This window comes from Hirundo rustica, chromosome 3, assembly GCF_015227805.2.
Source record: "Hirundo rustica isolate bHirRus1 chromosome 3, bHirRus1.pri.v3, whole genome shotgun sequence".
NCBI lineage: Eukaryota > Metazoa > Chordata > Aves > Passeriformes > Hirundinidae > Hirundo > Hirundo rustica.
In genome coordinates this window covers 36,347,660-36,371,631 of record NC_053452.1, presented here as the reverse complement: position 1 = coordinate 36,371,631, position 23,972 = coordinate 36,347,660, and the positions used below count along the sequence as shown (strand labels likewise).

At 42.0% G+C, this 23,972-nt stretch overlaps 1 protein-coding gene across 1 annotated transcript in view; it reads right to left on the bottom strand.

Moving 5' to 3' along the window:
• The window catches only part of CRIM1 (cysteine rich transmembrane BMP regulator 1), a 173,460-nt gene extending 163,887 nt beyond the window's left edge, over positions 1-9,573 (bottom strand). The window contains exon 1 of the mRNA XM_040058377.2: positions 9,212-9,573. Within this exon, the coding sequence (XP_039914311.1) occupies positions 9,212-9,563 (352 nt within the window). The 5' untranslated portion in view covers positions 9,564-9,573. The remainder of the gene's footprint in view (positions 1-9,211) is intronic.
• Between the last annotated feature and the right edge of the window lie 14,399 nt (positions 9,574-23,972).

Below are 23,972 nucleotides of genomic sequence, written 5' to 3'. Positions count from 1 at the left end.
CTGTGTTTTTAGAAAAGCATGGTACTGAGAAACTAACTTTAAGCCTTACTTCCAAGGCACACACAACCTCACTCTAGTTACATTTATTGCTGCCCAGTGGCAAAGGATCATCTCAAAACCGCTGCAAGCTAAAAGCACAAGGAAAGACCTTTTTAGAGCTTCTCCATTGCTTACATTCTTTCTTTCCCTTCCTTCAAGTTCTCAATTTCTCCTGCCTACCACAGAAACTTCTCTTTTGTGCCCCAACCCTTCTCTTTCTTTCTGGACATCTAATGAACATCAGCTATTGTTTGGAGAATGCTTTACTGTGCACCTTCACAGTTTAGACAATGCATCACCTCAAAACAGCAAGACACACACTAAAATGATCACTGAAGTATCACCGTTGAAAACAAATGCACAAGCATTTTGCCCACAATAATCTTCTGTTTACCACCCTAACCTTTGAACTGTAATTTAACTGGAGTGAACTGAGCCTACACCCATAATTTACATTTAACTGCACCATGTTGCTCTGCTACTTCCATTTTTTTTTTTTTTTAAGCATCCCAGGTAGTTCTTAGGATGCCAAGAAGAGCAAAGACACTGTAAAATACATTGATGACCTGAAAGTGAAACTGTCTAAGTCACACCTCACAGACTCTTGCATCCTTTTAAATCTGCATTTGAAGACAAGAGAGAAGCAATCCTTATTCAGCCTAGTACTGCCCTCTGGGAACTGGGAGGCAGAGGGGGGAACCTTTCAGAAACTCCTCCATGAAACTATACACAAGGTCAGAGCCTCTCCACTGCAGCACACTGGCATACACAACAGCATTTTCAAATCAGTGGTATTCATTAAGATGGTATGAGACTCTGAAAGGATTCTAACTTGCTAAAATAAAAAAAAGGAAATGCTTCTTGCCAGTAGACTCTCGCTTCTCTTTGAACAGGAAAAAAGAATGATGGAAAGGAAATTCATGTTTTGGAGGAGCTGAACAATAGAAATGACTAATTACCACTAAAGAATGCTTGAAACCCAGCCCCAGACCTTGAAAAGCAGCAGAAGGAAAGACTAGCCTTGAAGTGAGTTTGAGCTCATATACTGGCTTCAATCCTTTCCCCTCTTGCAACTTATTCCTCCACTGAAGTCATGAATCAAGGACTAGGACCAGCAGAAACTTTTATGGTAAGACACACAGCTGAGAGTTTTGTGAGAAAGCTTTTTTTTTTTTATCCCACATTTTGGAATGGTCCATTTTCCAAGATCAAATCTTCATGTGGAATATACAGCACTACAAAAGGGTTTTGCAGCTGCCTGAGAAAATTTCTAGTCAAAGCTAGAAAGCAAAACTGTATCCTAACATATAGATACCTCAGGAACACAAGCATGTAATGCTTGCCTCCAACCTAACTGTCAGCTTTATCTTAGCATCTATCTCAGGTGATCAAATCCCCAATGCAGTGAGAAAGATTTTCACTGCAGCAGCTCTTCATGTCTCTGAAGACAGATATTTCATACTAAGGAATGGAGAAAGTATTTAAACAGACCAGCTTTCCAGTGAATTACCTCCAGAAAGTCTACAATAGTCTTGAGGAAGGCAAGGAGATAAATAGAAATGTTAAGTGAAGCACGTGACATGGACAACTACTGCAAATTTAGTTTTCTTTTCCCCACACTGTCTGGAATATTTTGTTTCTCCAGGTACCCGCCCCCCCCTTTGTTTTTTGAGGGGCAGGGGGTGGGGAACGGAGGGAGGGAGGGAGGGAGGGATGGGGAGGAGTGTGTTTTGTCTTTTGGGGTTTTATGACTTTCACTCTTAGGATTCCCCACAGCAAAAGTAAATGGTACTTACAAAAGCCTTCTTTCCCAAAGACGGTCTGAAATAATAAATCATGAGTTTTCAAGTCTGACCCCTACACATTCACACATCTGAAAAAAGACTTACAAGCAAATTATTTTAATCCCATGACCAGAAACATGTCTTGTTCATAAATAGCTGACTGAAAATACTGCACTGTGTCCCAGGATTTAACTGGTCAGAAAAAGCCTCTGCCTGTACTCCCTTGATTAGAACAAGCAAGGACAGCAGTGTTTCAGCTGTCATAGCAAATTTTTCCTCTAGCTCTAGAAAATTCTTTGCAAAAATAATTGCTAAAGCCTCAGAAAAGGGCCAAAGCCTCATAACCATTTTCCAAAGCAGTCTAAAGTTCCAATTTTTTTTTTTTTTCTGAGCTTCACTCTGCACCCACAAGCTTCAGAAGCCTGCATGTACAGCAGCATGCATCAGCTTCACTGCAAACAAGCAGCTGGCTGGCAGCCTGCTGAAGCTCCTAGGCAGAGGCAAAGCTGACAGGAGTAGGAAAAGTTTTGTCAAAGACAAATTCTGGAAGAGGGCCATGAGTAAAGCATCCTATACCAAGAACAGTACACACTATTGTAAGAAATCTGATATCCTAAATATTTTGCTACTTCTCCCTGCCACACACCCCCCACCCCCCCCCCATTAATGCAGCACCACTGGATACCATAATTACAACATATTTCAGAGGAATTGCACCCCATGTCTTAGTCACAGAAAACTACAGGAAAAACTCAAGCCTGGATTTAGAATTACCCTCAAGGTTTCTTTTCTTTTCCTAAAACCTAACTTAGAGATAGACATCACGTTCGTCATTTCTATTGTGAAAGCAACACAGGTTACATCAGTGCACATAGCACCACTATCAGTACGACCCCAGCTTTTTATCAACAACCCATCAGTGAGGGGAAGAAATACCTCCACACATACGTCCAGCCTTTCTGAAAAAATCTTGAAGAGAATACAACGTAGCCTGTAGAAAAACACTGAACTTTAATTTGTTTCAAGGATAAATGACCCAATAGAATGGGCTCTCTTGGATTCAGAAATATTACACTTGCTAGATTTTTCACCAATAAAAAGAAAAACCCAAGCCCATCCGAACAAAACCCAACCAACAACTGAAGATTAACAGTGGTTATAGAAGGCTTAAAGCTTAGGGAATGAGTAAGAACATGGGAATTGGTGCATGCCTGTGAGCCAGTCACTGCTCTTCCTCCTCCCCACAACCCTTCCCCAGTCTCTTTTCTTATTCAGTCTTAATAAAGACTTGCATAGCCCTGACCTACAAGGTGGTGTTAACACAATTTGCAGATTCTCAAGTTAAGTCCCCAGTATCCCCAGTGAAAGCTGCTGGGGACTGAGTATTGCCTCTGGTAAAGGTGTGAGCTGCTTCCATTCTTCTCAAAACATTTGGAAGGGCTTACTTCCCCAAAACAAGCCCAAACTAATCTGTTTAGACAAGAGCTCCCCCAGGGACTATTTTTAATCCATATGCTTATGTGGAATTTAATCTAGATGGTCTCTATGCAAATTTATCTTCCCAACTTAGTTTATATTGGTAAGTTTCTCCATGTTGGTTTCTCCATATACATAAGCTTTCTGTGTCAGTATCAGTCATTTTCCAAATTCCAGTATTGTCAGACACAACCGGTGTCACTCAAAATCTCAGGCAAAACCACGAGTTCATGATTTCCAAGTTTACATTCCCTGTGGATTAAATGCATTCTCAAATGAAAAGCAGTTTATAAGTCACAAGAGATACTTAATAGGTCACCTCTACAAAGTATTTAATCCATTAAAACACAGAACATTTGGTTCTGCCGGCAAGATCCTACAAACTTTACTTATTGAGATGAAGAATCCTTTGGGGGGCACAATGCAAGAAGGGGAAGAGGACAGCATTTTTGAACCATATTAATGGGTTAATTATTGCATAATGTGCCTGTCAGTGAAATAACATTTTGGTTGACTAAGTACCAGGCAAGAAGTTAAATTATGCAAGAATCCTTGAATTAGCTAGAGGGTGCTTAAACCAGCAAAGATGCCTAGGGGCAAGTTCGAAGGGAGTTTAAAACAAATTCTAAAAGGAAAAAAAAATCTTTATAAGCACTATGATTTGGGGGAACCTAGTGAAATAATCATTTTCTGTGTGGAAAAAGTCACAGAAGAAGAGGATGCTTATACAAACTTTTAAAAACTAAAAACAACTAAAGAGAGAGTATTCATCTTAAAAAAGTTAAAAAGCCTAGTAATCCAGCCTATCCACAGTGAGATTTCCAGTTTTTAACTAACTGTGCTGGTCCACAACAGCAAAACCCTGCTAATTCCTGCATCATATCTGTTAGACTTTTCCATTTAATTTCTGCTGAAATACTGGAACCAAGTCATTTCTAAAATTGAAACATGATGCCCAGAAACAGAGAGGAAACCATTTCCAAGTCAAATAAGCACCTGATCCAATTCAAATTCCATGCCACACTCAGAGTTACATGTTCTTACTGATGTTGAGATTCCAGCATTGATGGAATACAGAGTAGAAATAGCTTATAAATTATCAAGTCTGTGTAAAAAGCCAGCATTCTTCCAGTAAGTGTTTTTGGGGGTGGCAGGGAGGAGGAGCAGGGGAAGGAGACTTAAATTTGATCAAGACTAACATATCAGAAGCTGAATATTCACCAAAGAACTACTTCCAGTTTCACAACTTAGGTAATTTTTCTGATCGTTCTCTTTTTTGACAACTTAAATATTTTTCTGTTTGTCACCCTGATAGTCTCATTGCTGACAGACTTTGAACACAGTACTTTGACTGTCTTCACACCAACGACCATTGCTACACCACTTAATATTGATGAAGTCCCCAACCAGACCATCAGTTCTAACACTTAATTTTACTGAAATAAGCTCTCTTGCACCTGCACTGAACCACTTGGACACTTCCCCAGCCATTCACTACATAACAAAGAAAAAAACCCAACCAAACAAAAAGTTAAGAAATCTAGGCAGGACTGTTCCAGTCCAAACTGATGTAAACAACTGGGTTACCCAGACGCAACTTCCAGATTACTTGAACTTCAGTAACTTGTACTGAAAGGAAAATACTGCCTGATCTTTAGGGGTCTGGACTTGCATCACAGGCAAGGAGCCAAGCATGTAGTATAGCAGTCTGTCTGAGGACAGAGCACCAAGCTGAGGGCTTTGTGTCCACTGACCCATTAGAGAGCACAGGACTGAAAACACTGAAAACAAGGTTATCCAAAGGGTACTAGCTACCGAAGTTACTTATGATAAAAATACTATCAAGTCTGCAGGCAGGTTGTTCTTACTTCAGCAAAGCAGGTAAGAACTGCATTAGCAGACATGTAAACTAATGCATTAGCAGACATGTAAACCAATGCAAAAAACAAACTCAGCTTTCCTCTTCCAAATTTAAAAAGTCAGGCTTTCAAGGTTTAAATTCTTCTCATCGACTCCAGTTTCATGAAGCTGCAGTTACATACCATACACTGCGCCCTTATGTATTTCTCAGGGAGGCAAACCAGGCAGACTTATGGGTGAGGAGAGGACAATGGCCACATCCAAGCCTTCCCAGCTTGCCCCAGCAAGGAGACAGACAGACTGTAATGTTCCAAACTCGCAAAAAGATGCAGTTCAGTAAATGAGACTAGGACTAGCCACAGTAAGGAAAGCTTCTGCCATCATTCTAGGAGATTAACACACATACTTCCCAATCCTTGCCTAAAATCTGCTATAGTAACCTTCTCCTTGTCCCAAGGAAACTTCAGTTCCAAAGTTATGTACTAGGCAGACAAGCCTCAAGTACTCAAGGCAAGCTTTAAATTACCTACAGTAAGCAAAATGAATACACCAACAACTAACCCCTAACAAAACAAACAAAAAACAAAAAAACCCCCCCACCCAACAACTAAAGCAAAAAACCACACTCAAACTCCACTAAAACAAGCCAACAAACCAAAACCCAAGTAATAGATAACATTGGTAAGCTAGTGGCACAGTGATACCTTCTTTCATTGTCTACCTAGAGGCTAATTCATATGGAAGTATAATCTAAACAGAAACTATGAACACCTTCAGATGCATTTCAAATATATCACAAAAACTTACGTTTCTGTTACACAGTTAAAAATCATTTCCAGCATCACATTATTTGCTACTGTAATGAGTTTGCAGAGTTTAGCAAAGCAATCTAGGCCTCCTCATCTAATAGCACCAGAAACTGGGGAAGCATGGAAACAGACAAAGGAGTCACCTCAAGAAATGCCTTCACAGAGTAACCTAACTTCTCTGGCAGAGCTTTTTCAAGATTCTCTGGTCCCCCGGAAAGCCAGAGCTCTGCCCACCTGCACAAGCCAAAGCTAAGGTGTTTCTGGAGAACTTCAGTCTAATTTAGTGGCGGCTCTAGGACTACCTTTAAAGGTAGAGAGTAAGGGTAGTTCATGTTTTGCATTCAAAATTTCTCAACCTTAAGAGTCTCTGGAAGTGGGTGTAGGCTCTCAACACCTCATAGAACCAATCCAGAAACTCCCTGTAAAGGATGTTGTAAAGTCAACAGAAGCTGGAGGTGTGCAGAGTCTCTCAAGAACACCCTTTAGGAGGTATAGCTACCAGCACCAGGACCTCAGAATTATTACTTACTAAGAATACAACTTCATTCAGGAAAGGCATTTACTCACTTCAGGATAACACAAACAGAGCAATAGAACTGCTTAGAAATGTGAATAGTTAAGGTGGTGAAATGAATGAGAACTTCCTTCAGCTTTTAGAATAACAAGGAAAAAAAACCCTCAGGATTAGCAATAGATTTCATTAATAAACAGTGCTTTAACAAAGAATCATCTGTTTGTAATTTCAGAAAGAGAAGCTACTAGCAATAGATGCCACAGAGACTTCCCTGTTGGGTGTTAGGGAAATCATTTACGTCAAGTGTGTAAAATGCTGAAAACAAGGCAGCAGACAAGTATTTCTACTATTGCTACAAGTATTCTACTAGTTGCTATTCCAGCTCCCAAAATCTTCTGTAGCCCAGCACGGGCTGATAGTCTGAAATAAGACAGGGACAAACTTCAAAAATGATACAAAAAACCCCATGCTTATAACTGTAGCCAGTAGGGGTCATTTCAGTGTAAAAAATTGCAATGAAAGAAAAGGTTAGAGACAGGAAGGAGAGTAAAAACATTAATTTCTATTCACACAGTTCTGTAAGACACTTCCATTTCCTCCTCACTGGACTGGGGAAAGAAAGGGTTTGCACTCCCAATGTGCAAGACAACAAAAAAAGTGCAGCCTTTATTCTGTTAATGGATAAAGGCAAGGCTTAATACTACTCACATCAGGCATCACCAGCACAGCCTGTTGCATGCGTGCCTGTAAACTGAACAACTGTTTAGGTCATCACAATCAAAAAACCAGAGCTATTCAACCTCACATTAGCGATCAGAGGCAGTACAATCAGTACTCTTTCATCCCTGCTGCCACCTCACGTGCAAAACATGCACCGTGAAGAACAACATATTGCCTCTGTTCCTTAGAATGTGGCACTTTCCTGACAATTCACCGATAGGACTATTCCAGGACCATTTATTAGGCTGACAGCTCAGCTCAGTTCCTTTTCATTTATGAGAATGAAAATTAAATAGATACTTTTCCTGTTTAATTTTCTTATTTTAACTTATCTCCCTTAGTTATAGTTAATAGATCGTTATCTCCATCCCCTAGGACTATTGCTATAGGGACAGCTGGAACTAGTTTCAAACCACAACACTAATTGAAACACAATCTTGCCAACAAATGCTTCATACTATTTTCAACAGTAGATGGGACGTGTTACGAGCTGAACTACAGCAATGTACAGATTGCATCACTTCAAAGGAATGAAATACTCCTAAACTGCCAGAGATGTCCATACTGTGATACAGTAAGGGAATTGGAACATTAAGGCTTTTAGTGACTGTAGGCTTTTAGCCCCTTTAACCATCGGGAAGGCTTGGCTTTTGCTCAAAAACACGCAACAAGAAAAACTCTTGCAAAACCAGGTAAGTTTTCCAAGTGCCTTTGCTTGTACTTTTCTTTTCCAATGCCTATTAAAAATAAGAGACTACAGCAATGTACACATTCAGCAACTTAGTCTCAACCAAGGCCTTCAAAATAGTTTAGAGCCATTTTTAAATGAATAAAAATCCAGCTTTTAATCTAGAGCTCATTCTACCCAAGCATCAGCTCCCGAGGCTGACAGCATTGGCTGTAGCACAGGCAGGGACACACTGCATGCTCTGCTGTGGTTTGCAACTTATTTGTTATGGAGGCAAATGGAGTTTTAAACTAATAATGAGCGAGCGCCAGGACAAAGGTCAGCTGCCCACTAAAAATGACCGGGTTTAGCTTTCTTAAAATAGTGCATCATTTTAAATGCACGTTTTTTGGACAGATGCTGCCTCGCCAGCTCTCTGGACTTTCTACTGCCCTCTACCCGCCGAGAGGAGACCGCCTCCGTCTCCTTTTCCAGAATTGTCGAAGCTCCCGCTTCGAATCGCATATACATTTGTACATATCCCAAACTACTGCTTATTTGCAATCTCTTTACAGCGCCATGTTTTCCCTCAACTTGGGAGAAAAGGCAACTGGAGGTACAAGAGAGTAAAAATTTGCCTCTGGTCTTTCATTAATTTCTAACACATAAAAAAATTAATCTTAGGAATTCTGATAGATAAAAGACTGAAGGGGGGTAAAGTCCTTTTGCATTTCGTACCAATTCATCACCTCACAAGACTGCAGGAAGCTGAAGCGACTTTGAGAGGAGTTCTACCGCTTGATGCTCCAGCAGGGAAAAAGATACCTCTTATCATTGTATGCCGAGCAGGACAGGCAGAGAGATATTCAGTGACAGGAACAGGAAAGAAAACTTCATAACAGATGATCAGTCTTTGTTGTTTCTTTACACAGGAGGGAATACGGAACAGGCATCGTGCGTGCACGACTGACCTCCGCCGATCTTCATCTGCCAAACTCTACCCCGAGTCCTTTATCAAGGAATTTTAGTTGGGCATCAGTAGCTGCTACAAGCTATTAGCAACCCAGTGACACGCTGCGGAGAATTAGTAGAACCCTAAAGTTTAGGATAAGAAAATTAAGGGCAAAACTTCTAACTAGGAGTTTGCGGGTTTTTTTTTTTTAAGCGGGGAAGGTTAGAAGACAGGCTCGCAGACGGGACGGGCGGGCGGGCTGGAAGGGAAGGAGGGCGCACCGGCGCCGAACGCGTCTGAGGTGCGCCCTCCTTCCTTTCCCGCCGCCCCTCGGGTACCCCCACCCCGGGGGATGGATGGAGGGATGGATGGCGTCCCGCCACCTCTCACCTTCGCAGACGCCCACTTCGTACTCGGTGATGGAGTCTCCGTTGAGCGGCGGTCGGATGACACAGCGCAAGCCCCCGTCGCAAGCTCCGTGCAGCCCATAGACTCCCCCGCAGCTCTCGTTCCGCTGCCGAGCGCACATGAAACAGCAACCGCAGATCCCCAGCACGATGCTACCGGGGCAGCTCTTCGGTTCTTCGCATTTGGATTCGTCGCAGGGTAAGCAGACGAGAGCACGCGTCCCCGACTCGCCCAGCAGCAGGGCCAGCAGGAACAGCCACCCCGCGGCCGCCAGGTGCCAGCCGCCGTCTCCGCCCGGGCGTCTCCTCCCCGCCGAGACCGCTGCCAGGTACATCCCAGCCGCCGCAGCCCGGCCTGGGCCGGGGGGAGCCTCTCGGAAGCCCCCTCGCCGGGCGGCGGACCCGAGCGCGCCGCGGCTCCTTCCCGCCGCCCCCGCCTCCGGCCCCCCGAGGAAAGTTTCCTCTCTCGGCGGCGGCTTCAGCCAAACTTCTCCTCCGGGCGGCGGCTCCGCCCGCTGCCCCCCTCCGGGAAGCGGCGTCCCTCAGTCCGTTCGTCCCTCGCCCCCCGGCTCCCGGTTCCGCGGCGCCGTGCGTGCGAGCGGCTACGAGCGCGGCTGCGGCGGCGGCCGGCTCCGTCCCCCGCGCGTCCCGAGTCCCGACTCGCCTGCTGCCTCACTCTCGCCCCGCTCCAAGTGCGCCCTCTGCCCTGCCCCCATTGGGCGATGATCGCCTCCGCACCGCCCCAAGCGCCCGTCCTCGCCCCTCTCATTGGGCGCTGCCGGGGCTGGCCCGCCCCCTCTCCTCCCGCGCCCCCCCAGCCCCAGATCCTGGGGCTGGAAGAGGCGCAGCGGAGGCGAGGAGCAGCCTGGGCCCCACGGCGGCCGCCGCCTCCGCCTCCCCCTGCACCTCCCCTCCCCCTCCCGGGGCTCCGGGCGCGGAGCGGAGCGGGGCGGCGGCGCCAGACCGCGGGGACGGGCTGGCGGCGGCCCGGGGGACACCGGGGGCGGGGAGAGAGAGGGCCCCGCAAAGGGCGCAGCCCCAGCAGGGCGATGCTGCGGGGAGCCGCGAATGGGGCCTCGCCGTCCCCGGCCGTGGCGGCGAGAGCCTCCTCCTCTTCCTCCGCCTGCTCCCTCGAGGGGCGCGGGGATCCGGGACGGGGAGCGGCTCCGCGCCCTCTCAGCCCCAGCGCCACGGGAGAGGAGAGCCGGTCGCTCCCCGCCCCGCCCCGTTCCGTTCCCGCAGCCCGGCTCCCGGGCGCGCCCGGGTGCCCCGCGGGTGCGGGGCAGCCGTGGCGGACGCGCTCCGCGGGGGCGGGAGGGGCCGTCCCGCTCTAGCGGCGGCGCGGCGCTATCCCGGGCCGCCCCTCCGCCCGCTGATAAACAAGCGGCGGTGCCGCCGCTCGCCCGCCGACCCCGGCCCGCCTGGTGCTCTTCGGCGGCGCACGGGCAAAAGGCGCCCGCGGCTGCCGGCCGGTGTTCCCTGCCGAGCGGCTGCCGTCGCTGCCCCGAGCCGGCCGGGCGGCCGCGGCCCTGCCGCCGCCCGGTGCGCCGGGGCTGCGCGGGCCAAGGACGGCCCGGAGCGGCGGCGGGAGGTGCGGCGGCGCTGTGGCGCTGGCCCTGCAAGGCCGGCAGGCGGCAGCGCCCGGCGCGCCGCTCGCTCCGGCGGAGTGCGGCTGGCCCGCGGTGCCCGCCCCGAGCCGGGCGAGGGAGCGGCGGGAGAGAAACCAAGAGGAACGGTGTTGCCGAAGGTCAAAATGCTGCCTTGTCTGCGGGCGGCAGCGAGCCGGCGGAGGAGACGGCAGGAAACAGGCGATAGTTGGCCGCACAGCCCCCCGGTATAATCTCGGAGCGGGACCTGCCCCTGCCCTGTCCTGCCCAGCCCAAGGTGCGACGGCAGGTTTGGGAACGATGCATCCCGCGGTCAGGAATGCCCGAAACTGGGGTCATTTAGAGTACGAAGCCATTGGCTCTGCAAGTGGATTTTATCAGCTGCAGGGTGCTGAGCCTGGGAAGGCTTGCGTTGCATGTACCAGTGCCGGCAGTTTGGGAGGGAGGGTCTGGAACCTTAATAGAGATTATTACAGAGAGGCCAAGGTATGGTTTCTGCAGTTTCTCTTGTCCCACACGCATCCACTTTGGCACAACCAAGTTCTCATATCAGCCGAGGAGTTGCTATGGAAGAGCAAAGCTCCGAACTGGCAATGAAAAGTTGCCACCAGGAAGAGACAACACTACAGTGTAAAAGCTCTGTCAGCGCTAGCATACCTTTTAGGTGAGTTTTAAAAACACTACAATTCAGTGTTGTTGACTGCAGCCTAAACACCTACTGTATCAAAGATTCCCTATTGCTAGAACAGGCTCATTGGTAATGGTAGCAGTGCAACCAGGTAACATGACGTTGAAAAATAAAGCATTTCCATATTTGTTTAAAAAAAGTCTTTTCCATATTTGTCTATTTTTAAAAAGACATCATTAGGCATTATTGCAACATTTACAGCAGGATAGCAGGCTGTATTGTGTTTAATTCAGATCTTAAACTAAATTGTAGGAGGTATTTTTCAAGAGTTACAATGTTTTCATTAGTCTCAACAGCTTGCAAGACATTGGTCTGTTTCTCGGTGAAACCCCATTACTGCAATAAAACACTTGATACAACATCCATTACATGGATTAGGGCCATTCAGCTGACATATCTCAACAACAAATGGGCAAGCAGTGATTTACTGGGCAATAGTATCTAAAGTAATACCGTGATATATTTTTTAGCAGATTTAGAAACTAAATGACAAGCTGGTCTTGCTAAATGCACTGTGTTTTGCTATAAACAAACCCAGTGTACACCTTTGAAGGCAACCAAAACATTGCATGTTCCTGAATTCTCGAAAACAGTAGGGCAGGAAAGCACCCTGAAGGTCATATTAGACAGAGCCTCGGACTCTGAATATTATGCGAATGAACGATTCTCCCTGGTGAAGTAACACACCAAGTAAGAAGTTTTGTGCCGTTTCCTCCAAAATGCAAATCCTTCCTCCCCTTATCCTCAGCCCTCTCGTGTCAGTTTGCCGAAGCACCTGCAGGGGTCAGAGTACTTTTGATTCACCAGAAATTTACACCAAAAAACCCGCTGTGATTTGGATGAGAGTAGTTTGTAAAAACCTACTGTTTCCTACAATCTGGAAACATCGCCTTTCCGTCATGTATTTTACTGACGAGGCACATGAAGGGGTTTTGCCTTCCATGTATAGCATGGCTGAGATTGCTTTTTGAATGAGGCATACAGTTCCTGCGACTGTATTTTTAAAACACTGTTCACAAACCTGAAATTGTGCAGAAAGGAATCACAACAATGATTTTAGTGCTAGGGAGGATGCTGCACGGTACAATACATGGTCAGAGGCTTGAATTTAATAGGCTTAGTTTATCAAAAGATGAAAAGTGAACTGATTACAATGTATTAATCCCCTCATGTGAAAAAATGAACTGGTCTATGAAAAATACGTAGGTATTTTTCCAGGACTTATGTACATAGCCAGCATGGAAATCCCAGACATGTTGGATTGCATGCTCAGGCAGTTCAATATTTCCCAGACATGCCAGACCTACCCGTCATGTACTGTACTGATGTACAGTATATTCAACACACAAAGAATTCACTGGACCTACTGTGCCTGTTTGCTTGTGTGGGAATGAACAAAGAAGCTCTAGAAGCAGTACAAAAACAGATGAAGAGGAAAGCTATGGACAGCTTAGATAAGAATGCTGTAGGGCCCTGAGAAAAAGAGAGCAAACTTCTGAGCTGACTGCCAAGTGAGAGAGGCTTCAGCTGTGAACAGGATTAGTACCCTGATTTATATGCTGTTTATCCTGTGATAGCTGCATATAAGAGAGGAAAATACAGAAATATGTGTGGAAGGAGGACCAAATTTTAGGTTTCTTGTCTCCTTAGGTCTTGCCCTTTAGGTACAAGTCACAAATTGCTCATGTTTATGCTTGTGTTTCCCTCTTCTGGCCCCAGAAATCAAAATATGTCACTGCACAGTGGCACAGATCCAATAGGAAAGGCAGAGAATTCTCTTGCCCCAAACCTGAGAAGAGTCCATAGGGACAATGAGGTACTCCTTGAAAATCAGCAAATCTGATACTTGATGACTTTACAGGGAAAGTAAATATCCCTGCTTTCCCCACCAAGAAGCAGTGGATCCATCTTCTCACTGGGAAATTCACTTACCCCTGCTCCTACCTGTTTCTTGATTTATTAAGGGTTCTACAGATCCAAATAGCTTAGTAGTAAGTGGATTCAACTACTGAAGTGAAACCCAGCTCCTTATTTCCCCTAGAAACAGGTTAGTAAATACTGCTGAATACAACTGTGGGAGGAACGAAAGCATTCTGGTAAACAGGCTGTAGCAGCTGAAATTTCCTGGGCTTGTTCTCCTGTAATGTTAGTGTTGTATTGAAGCCACATTTAGGTTGGATGAAGTTGCAGCAGTAATTGAGTGGAGCTGTATAGCTTTCTTGGTCATCATGGAATGCGGAGCTTTTGCAAAACTACAAAGTGATATGAGAAAACTACCATCCCCTTCACTGATTGCTCAGTTCTGTACTCACTACCCTTCCTCCTGGTAAATCTCCCTGTGTGAAAAGTATGTGTTCAGTGTGAATTTCCTGTAAGTCTGAAATTCACTGTAGCATAATAGTGATAACTGAAATGATTTCATTTTATGAACATGGTTGAAGACATTTATACTACCAAAATAAAAACATCTTCCTGCCCTCCCCCTCCCTCCCCCCCCAAAGTATCAAAATGTCCCCATTTCAATTCAAAAGGCTGTTTCCACTGAGCTGATATATGCTGGTAACTCCCTATATATCTCTGAATTTGGGAACATTCCTGCTTTTAATACCAAAACTGTATTTTTTTCCCTAGACAAATGTTTTGTTTCTATTCTGTACCTCATTGTGTCTTTGCTGCACATTAAATTTCTTTTTTCATGCTTTAGTTTGTTAAGATCATTTATGTCTCCTTTGTAGCAGTCTCTTGACATAAACTCTTTTGTAAACAGGTTATACATATGAGCAATCATAAACACATGAGCTACCAGAAAAGAAAAAGGATCAAGATGAAACCTGCCACTAATACAAGCAGTGCTGAATCAGTCTAAACCACATGAGAATAATTTCTGTCATCTTCACAGAAATATCATGGGCTTATTACATTAGTAGCTGCAAGGTGTTTCAAAACCCCTAAGTGGAAATAGGTGGGAAATTGAGAAAGTGAATATAAGAGTTCATTTTAATACAAACAGTCTGTATATGAATTGTTTTGAACCATTTCATAACCAATAAATATCCCATCAGAAAGTCTCTGGGGTGTTTTTTAGCCCTGCAAGTTTCTCCTCTCAGTTGAGACCTTAGCTTGGGACAGCTCAGTAGTTCAAAATTTAAGTCTGGAATACCTAACAAGCAGGTTTGCAGCTTTTTCCTAATGCATCTTTGATTCCTCATGTGGAACACAGAAGTAAAAGTATCTGGTTCTTTAATAGCCTTAGTGCAACTGCATAAGCAATTTTAAAATACAATTGCCTGACTAATTTACTTCTGAATATTTTTTTCCTCAAATTTAGAAGCTATATATTAATACAAATTGTAAATAAATAAGATGTAAATAAATAGGAACGGCTATAAATAAATAAATAGGAATGGCCATTTTCTCATTGCCTCGAAGTCGCTGAAACTGTGCATTCAACCCAAGGACTTTTTCAGACCTTAACGTGTTAGAATATATAACTTTAAAATTGCAAAGTTTAGGAACTAGGGAGTCAATATCTATTTAAAGATATACACCAGAAATATATTGGCAGAAATACCTACTATTTCTAGAAATACAGTGTTGAATGTAAATTGTTCACACTCAAGGTCACGTTGGATTTAGCTTCTTTAACATGAAGAAAATATTCTTATAACAAATAAGCATACTGAGCAAGGAAAGACAATTTGCTGTCAGTTTACAGAAGAAAAGTAGAAGTATTTTAAACTGATATGTCATTCAGGGATTATTTGCATTTTTATTACAGAAAATCTGGCCACCAGAAAAGTAAGTGGATTAGATCAGCATCCACAATCCTCTTCATAGTGCTGCATACTGATAAGATTTAAAATGCTAAAATATAAATCCGAAAATACTGTGTTTATTTCACTGCAATCTGCCATGTATCAATAACTGCAGTATAAAATAGATGAAATCAAATAGGATCAGGGATACACTGGATGTGAACAAGGGTTTGTCATAGCTAATCACCTAGCTTTGTAGGTCCACGGAAAGTTCACAGCATTCTAGTCAAGGTACTTCCTCTTCTGGACACAGTTTTGAGCTCTTGAAGGAAAAGCAGGAGGGCTGAGGCTGGTGGGTACAGACAAAGCTGGTGGGTAGCTGCTTATCAAGGTAAGTCAGTGCCCAACGGTAATACTTTCTATTTCGTCTCAAACCCATCAAAACTTGTCTGAGCTTGAAACTATTCAAATGGCTGATTCAAACAGGGGCAAAACCGCTTGTCTTCTGGCTTTCAGCTCAATCAAATGCTGAAAAGGGAAAGAAACAAAATACTTGAAACCCAACCCTACCTCAGACCCCAGGAAGTATAGCATGAATGCAAGATGGTCTGTGGGATCACTCCATGAGAATGAAATGGGGAAAAGAGAGATCTGGTGCCAGTGGTGACTGCAGAGCGTGGGGACCTGGCAGGTGTGAAGCACACCAGCATGGTCGGGGTCTTGCCAACACAACTCTCCTTCTCATGGATGTGAGCTGGCTCATGCGGAGCCTTTCTGGAGCCTCTGGACTTGCAGCACAAGTAGTCCATAGCCCAGACAAGCCATCAGCAGCTGACTGAGGGGCAGTTACAGCTGATGCTGCTTTATGGCAAGAGGGCTGTATAACCCCCTGTGAGTTTCCTGACAATGCTTCTATAACTTTTTCAGGAACCATTGCATATTCTGGCTGGAACTCACAGATGCCAGAGGTTGTTAATAACAATCTCAACCTTCCCCATTATTTACTTAGCTAATTAAATCCATTTTTGATTTTGTCTTTATTAAAGCTGGATAGAAGCTTTCATTCCAAGAAATCACAGCAAATTTCCAGTGTTTTTCTAGCTATTTTTAGATTTTAATGCTGATAAATATAACTGGCTGTAAAAGCCCCTATCCCTACTGACTTGATTTCTTTCATGTCTATAATCACATTCTCAATTTCTGTGGATGATCTGTGGGTTAGTAAAAATGTTTAGGACAATGTGAAAGGCTGTTCTGATTGCAACAACTTCATGTCTGCCAAATTAAGAAGTTTGTCTTCTGGTATCTACCGAGTATGTTGAGGGAATCAGTTTTTGCTAGTTCACCCATTAATCCTAGGAAGATAATGTTGCTTGTGACAGTAAAGCAGAGATATTTTCCCAGAGAAAATGTGTACTTCTATAAAATGTTTGAGCCTCTTTATTTCTCTTGATGGATAATTAGCAGTCTATCTGCTCAACGTTCTAATATCTTAGAAGCACGTACAACTTAGATACCATTTGCAAAGTCCATATGCTTAAAGTTACTGGGGTATGGTTACAGTGAGAGAACAAGGTGGTATAGGTCAATATTCATAACAATTGTTGAGTCTGCGTTAGTTTTTATAACATCTTAGGGCAAACACCCACATATAACTGCTTTTTTCCCCAAGGATATTTAGGCCTTATTTTCTCATTGGGAATTTTTTTTGGTCAATATTTTCTTATTCATCTCACGATATGACTTGGCTTTCCATGGCTGATTTCAGTGTCTTGGCAATATCCCTGGTTGTTTGGTGTTTTTTTCGTTTGTTTGTTGGTTTTTTTTTTTTTTTTTTTTTTTTTTTTTTTCCCCCTGTAGATAATTAGAAATATAGTGATTCATATTGTAAATTTCTAAGGAGCCTGAGAGATGTTGCAAATCTGGATTTGTTGTAGGCTTCAACAAATGTTAGTACACCCATCCAAGATTAGGAGATACTCAACATCGTGCAAGTTCATACACCTTTTCTTTCAGTCTGCAGGAAGACACATTTAGTAGCTTTTCTGGTCAGACCTGGCTGCCAGAAGCAAATGAATGTAGCTGTATAGCCAGTGCTTTGAACAGCACATGTCTGTTCAAGTGTGACCTTGGAATCTTAACTTTAGAGACTTGGATGGGAGTTAAGGAAACAAGCAGGAAGATAAGATGACTTGCTTGTAACAGGAGCAGTGATGCAGTCAGGAAGAGAACGCACCATCTCCCACTTCTCAAAACATTTCTGCCTCACAAATTACCATTTCATATGAAAAATGATGGTGAGAGGAAACACACCCAGAGGAGAAGTCTCAGCAATAAGAAAGATGGGAAGGAGGATGGTTTGATTAGTTCAGTCTCATAGAGAGCAAGCAGACAAGAAAATTTTTCTCAAACCAGGGGGATAGATGCATTGGAATTATGGGGAATAGCATCCTACCATTGGCAAGAACTTGCCACATATTAGCAGCTTTCTAGATATTTCAAATTCTACCACTTTCTAACAATAAAAGAATAAACCCACAACTCATTTTCAGTATTATTCTCCCAGTCCTTCCCTCTTAATATATAGGGGATTATGTCAACAGCCTACTATGCCATCCCTTTTAAATCAGAAGGGTTTTTCTCTCAGTGTTCAGGTCATCATTGCTTTTGAGCTGAAGCTGACCACCTTTATAGGAAATGCCTTATTTTTGGGATTATATTTGCTGTTAAAGCAACAATTCCCATCTCCTTTTCTAGTTAGTTGCTCTAGGCCCCACAGCTGATCACAGCCTTTTATAACCTGCCCCCATGGTAACTAGGTTCTAGAGCATTTTAGTGTGATTTCACTCATGATAGTGAGTTTAGTTATGAAACACTTTGTAAGGTTTAATATAATTAATGTATTCTCTTGAGTGCTTGACTTTTTTTTTTTTTTTTTTTTTCCCCCCTTCAGAAAAGAAGATACAAAGAGTTTAGGTTAGAAGTTTTTTAAAAAAAGTTAATCAGCTCTCACAAGCTAATCTTTGAATTCTACCAGAAGCTCTGCTACAGGGCTCCTGTCACCTTATGGCAGTGAAGCTGTTAGAATTTTTGTACTTAGTAATAAGGAGAAAGATTTTCTGTTATGCTGTGTCTGCTTAACTCTTCACAACCATGCAGAGTAGGAGTATAAAGGTGTTCTTTTCTGTCCGGTTGATTTGGTTCTACAGATTTCATTACAAGATTTGCAAGCAGCAAGCAGATCACACTTGTGACTATTGTACAGGCTCGATACAGCTTTTTCACCCTCTTGTGGAAGTGCAGCACTGTCACTGCACTGAGGTGCACTTTGGAAATGTTTTTCTCAGCCTTCTGCTGGATCTTGTGGTCCAACCGAGACCAGAGTGGTGTTCCAGTCCTGTTGACATACTAGTCTTTGCAGTAAATTTTATGAGGATAAAACCATTGATACTCTCTCAAGAACTTGAGCAGGCCATCAAGGAAGGGGACAACAATTCACAGTTCCCTTGACCCGCATGAAAGAGACTCAGAATAGCTAGCAGTGGGATGTAAAGAAGCCCATGTCTTCTCTACACAATTCTGTGTTTATGTCCAGCATCAAGGCAGGGCAAAAGCATCTTGAATCACCTTCCTTTCTTTGGTCATCCAATATTACTTTCAGCAGATCAAGGAACCAACACATTTTTTTAAATAAAATTTTCTTATCTCTCAAATTACAGAGAGAGTTTGGTGGAGTTTTTTGTTTCTTTGCTTTGTTTTGTTTTGTTATTTGTTTTCACTTGTACAAGAAAGTATGATCCTTGATTCAGCTTAAGTGATGCAATTGGTTTAGATGATATGTTTTATAGAGGAACTTTTGGAATGAACACAAACAAACTATACAAATAGACTCTTCTAATTCTTAAACTTCAGTGGGTATTCATTCTCAAGATAACAATTCTGAGACACAACCTTAAAAATATGAAGAAGATAAGGTATTTTTAATTCTTTAGCTGAAGCTTAAAAAACCTGTAATTATGCAGTATTTCAAGTCAATCTGGGTATTTATATTACAAATTATTCCATAATACCTTTGATATTTTACATTCATTATAAGAAAAAGATTTTTTTTAAAAAAATTTAGAAAATAGGCAAAGAAAAGTGAAAATTATCAAAAGGAATACTCCTAGGACATCCATTATTCTCACTGTATCAATTAATTTTTCCAGATCACCCTGAATAATTCAAACAGACATCTTAGTTTATATTCTATGCTTTGTCATTTTGCTATTAAAATGCAATTTTTAGTAAGTAAGAGTGACAAAAAGACTTTGGTTTAGCTATAAATGTCTGATGAGCATATTTTTAGTAGCAAAATCTTAATTTGTCTGACTCCTAAAACACACTGAAGCTAACATTCCATTACAAGAACTTTATGCATGTAACTAAAGGACAGAACACCCAGTGAAGCTGGTAAAAATGCTCTAATTGACTTCATAAAGTTCTACCTAATAATTATGTACGTGAAATACATGTAACTTTATTCAACTATGATTCTGGTGGTTTTTTTGGTGGTTTGTTTTTTTTGTTTTTTTTTTTTTTTGGTAGGCAGAGAAGGGACATACAAATCTGGACTGCTGGAATGCTTACTTTCATTCTAAATCTAACAGCTCTCAGAATTTTTGTACATATGTATTAATAATTCAGCTGGACTGTAACCATGACAATATTGATGGCATATGTAGAATAAATAGGAAACAAGACTACTTATCCAGGAAATGTCAACACATAGAATATTATCAGGATATTTGAAATTCTCAGATTAGCCATTAGTTACTAATAATGTTTCTTATATTATAAGCTATTACAAGTTATTTTTTTAGTTGTTTTTTTCCCTGTTATACATTTGTCTATCAATAGTTTCAACAATTTAACAGTCGTGACATGTAAAAGGTTAAACCTGACAGTTGTCTTTTAGATTATATTGCTTTAAATGCCAAAGTGTGTCTTTCTATTTAAACCTTCTGCTGGGGAAAATATTAATTGAGGAATAGTGTTCACTATTCAATATGGAAATATTAGATTACATTGCAGCCATATTATCTGAAATGACTGTTTGGAGTTCAAATCAGAGCAATCAGGTGCTCAGTCTTTTGCAAAACTTTCCATTCATTCCAAAATACTATTTTATTTCTCCCTGTTTTCTCAGTTACTTTCCTGTTTTATTGTTCACAGCTTTCATTCATTGGAATCAATACCAATGTGCACTAGGGCTCTAAAATGAGCTTTTTCGACAATTTGGGGACAGTGCAGACAATGGCTGTCGCCTGTTGTGACACGTATTTTAGATGAATGAGATGAAAGCTCAAGTTCTACCATGTGCTGGCAGTTTCTGTCAGGTGGGACAGGTTATTGATGACCTTTGTGCTGGATAAAACCTAAAGGAAATCAGAAACTGTCAATATGTTTGGCAAAGAGGGGCAGAGAAATGGTTCTTTGGTAGTCCTAGGACTCCATTTAGATGTATTTTTCTGCTTATTTCACAGATACAATGTGTGCAGAACACTTCCTTTCTCTTTATTACTATTGCTAGAACAGCAACAAAATCACCAGTATCTTTAAAAATAACATTGAAATGGCCATTGTTAATGTTAATCAAAGTCCTGTTTCTATGTCTACATATACTTGTAGGTCTGCCTTCAGGATATATGAGGGTTAAAACTATACTAATAAAATATTCCAAATACAAAAACTGGAAGATCAGCAACTACAAATAAATATAATCTCAACCTAATATAAGAAAAAGGTAATTTCTAAAGGCCACTAACTAATGCTGAACTTCTGGAATGGTGATTTTCTGTCCAAACTGCATGTTTGTTTAACCTCTGTGTTGCTTTAAATGAAATTAGGCCCAGTGCTGGTGGAGGAAGGGAGTGCCAGTGTTTGAAGAGGGCTGGACATTGTTGCACCATTTGAGTAAGATGTGACAGGGGAGTTGGTACCTGGCAATTTTGTCCTGTTTGGGTAGCACAGCTCCCTTCACATTTTGGGTCCCTAATCTCATCTGTCAGAGATGGGACCTTTGTAGACAACACTTCTAAATCCATCTTTACCTGGAATTCTGCTAAGGAATTCCTAAGACCTAAGAAAAGTCTTACTATATACAAACAAAATTTCTCTGAGATATAGGTATGTATGCATGTGTAAAACAATGAAATTTGGGCATTTAGGGGAACTATCTGTAAGCTGCCTTTATATCTGCGAAACACTTCTCACCTCTGTGACTATTCAGCCTTGGTCTTCTTTAGTATCGTCTCCTCTCCTCTCCTCTCCTCTCCTCTCCTCTCCTCTCCTCTCCTCTCCTCTCCTCTCCTCTCCTCTCCTCTCCTCTCCTCTCCTCTCCTCTCCTCTCCTCTCCTCTCCTCTCCTCTCCTCTCCTCTCCTCTCCTCTCCTCTCCTCTCCTCTCCTCATTTGTGACAGGCAAGTTTTAAAGCACACATTTTCTACAGATTTCACAGAATTGCAGCTATCTCCATTCACACAGTCCTGGGAAATTGAAACTGAATTTATAAAAAAAAACCTCAGAAAAAAAAATCTGTATTTTGGGTATTTAACAGAGCTCATTTCATATATGAATGAACTCTGTAATGTTATGTGTAAGTTCTCCCAAAGATTTTTGGAATTATTGAAAGTACTGTATAAAAGTAACCTTAGTTAAGAAATTGAGGCAATAGGCAAAGGATATAGTAGTAAATGAGGGAGGAGCAGTAGATCAGAAGAGAGGCTGAGGTTCCTCTCCTCCACAGCATCCTCTGGCAACAAATACATACCACAAAAAAAAAGGTAGAGAGGGAATGTTGCCGGTTGGCAAAAGTGGTAGCTAATAGACTGAATTATCATTTCACATGAATTTACCCATATCACATCAGTCAACAAGAGCATATTCTGTCTGGGAAAAAATGACATTTTATGACATGCATTAAAATTAAGTATTAATTAAAATAATTTGTTCAAATACCACTTTTTGTATGAAGAACATTTTGTAACAGATAATATAATTAAATTTTCCAGATTCTTGGAAATAGAAGCATATGTGCTCAACAGATGAGGTTTTTAGCTCAAATCTCTTCTTTTTATACAAAAGCAAACAACAACAAATGTAGTAATAACATCTTTTCCAGTACAGGAGGTATGGCAACAATGATATTACCGTGTCTCAGCGACCATTCACCTCCATCAGCAAATATTAGCTGGAAATCTAAAGGATAATGTGACAATTTTTATACCCCAGCAAGGCAGAAGAGAAAGCTGAAAATCTTTACATGTATCCAAGTGTGCTCTACATGATCACATGAATTCTTAACAAGCCAACAATTATGAAATTCAGTCAGAAAACAGAAAATGAATTATTCAACACAATCTGAAAGAGTTTGTCTTTGAAGGGTGACACTCTGCTGCATTACACAAAGAACCTTGCTTGGGGGGCAAAGACTCTGAAGTGGTTTCTTAGTGGTTTTTTTCTGTTTATTTTTGGGTTTTGGTTTATGGCAATTTTTTATTCAGCTGTCAAACCAATTACACAGACAATAAGGCCATTTGAATATTCTTATTTCTCTTCATCAAGACTGAAATCCAGAAAATTGAATGGAACCCAATTAATCCACATCGGGGAAATCTGATTTTTGATTCTCCAGAGCTGAAATATTTTGGTAGCTTTTAGTCATTGGTTTACCATTTGGGACACTTTAATTTTGGTTTTTAGGTACACACTGATAAAAGTCAGGGAGATGGAAAATCAGATTCCTAGTGGCATTACTGTCAGGGCTTTTCCTCATATCAGACAGCTTAGGAAGGTGGGAAGTGAGGAGATCTTTTCTCTTCCTGAGAGGACTTGAATCTGTATTATCCTCCTTCTTGAACAGTATGGCCACAGCACAGCACAGACAACTCTGGGCAGATCCTCAGTCTCTTTGCATTAAAGCACAACACTGAGCCCAGATGTTTCATGTCTTTTCCAGCCACCATATTGTCTCTAAGTGTCTCTTTTTCTAATAGGCCTCTCAGGATGGACATTATCAGTTACAGAACTGAGAAAGCCTCAGTCACAGTGTATTAGGAAACAGTAAGAGCATTGAGCATAGTGCCATGCACGAGTAACAGCAGTTCAAAACTTCTTAAGAAGCTGGAGAGCAGCATACATCTTCCTTTCTCATCTGGAGGAGCAGCCCTTCTTTTATTTGCCTTTTCTGTCACATACATAAACAATATTATGTTGAAACAATCCATTTTGTAGATATGTCAATTACTACTTTTTGATATTTTTAAAATTATTCTGTTAATATGGCGTGGCAAATTCAAGCCAAACTAGTGACCATTTTCTGTATGCTTTGGTGATATCCTCACAAAATGTTATTAACATATAATGTCAGTTCCTTTACAGCAAAGCCACTACAAGAAGTCTAAATACACTCTGAATGATAGTAAACAAGACTTAAACAAAATATTACAGAAATGTAAAAATAGAAGAGGGAACTCTACAAACAAAAAACTTTATTGCATTATATTCCTGCTATCCAGGGAAAGACATTTCCATTAGAATACTTACAGAATTATTGCCACACAGAATAAATCAGGAATTCATAACACTTCATTTCTATTTCTGCCTTCTTAAGAAAAAATGGTCACTCAGATAATCTTCCTTGATACAGTTGTTT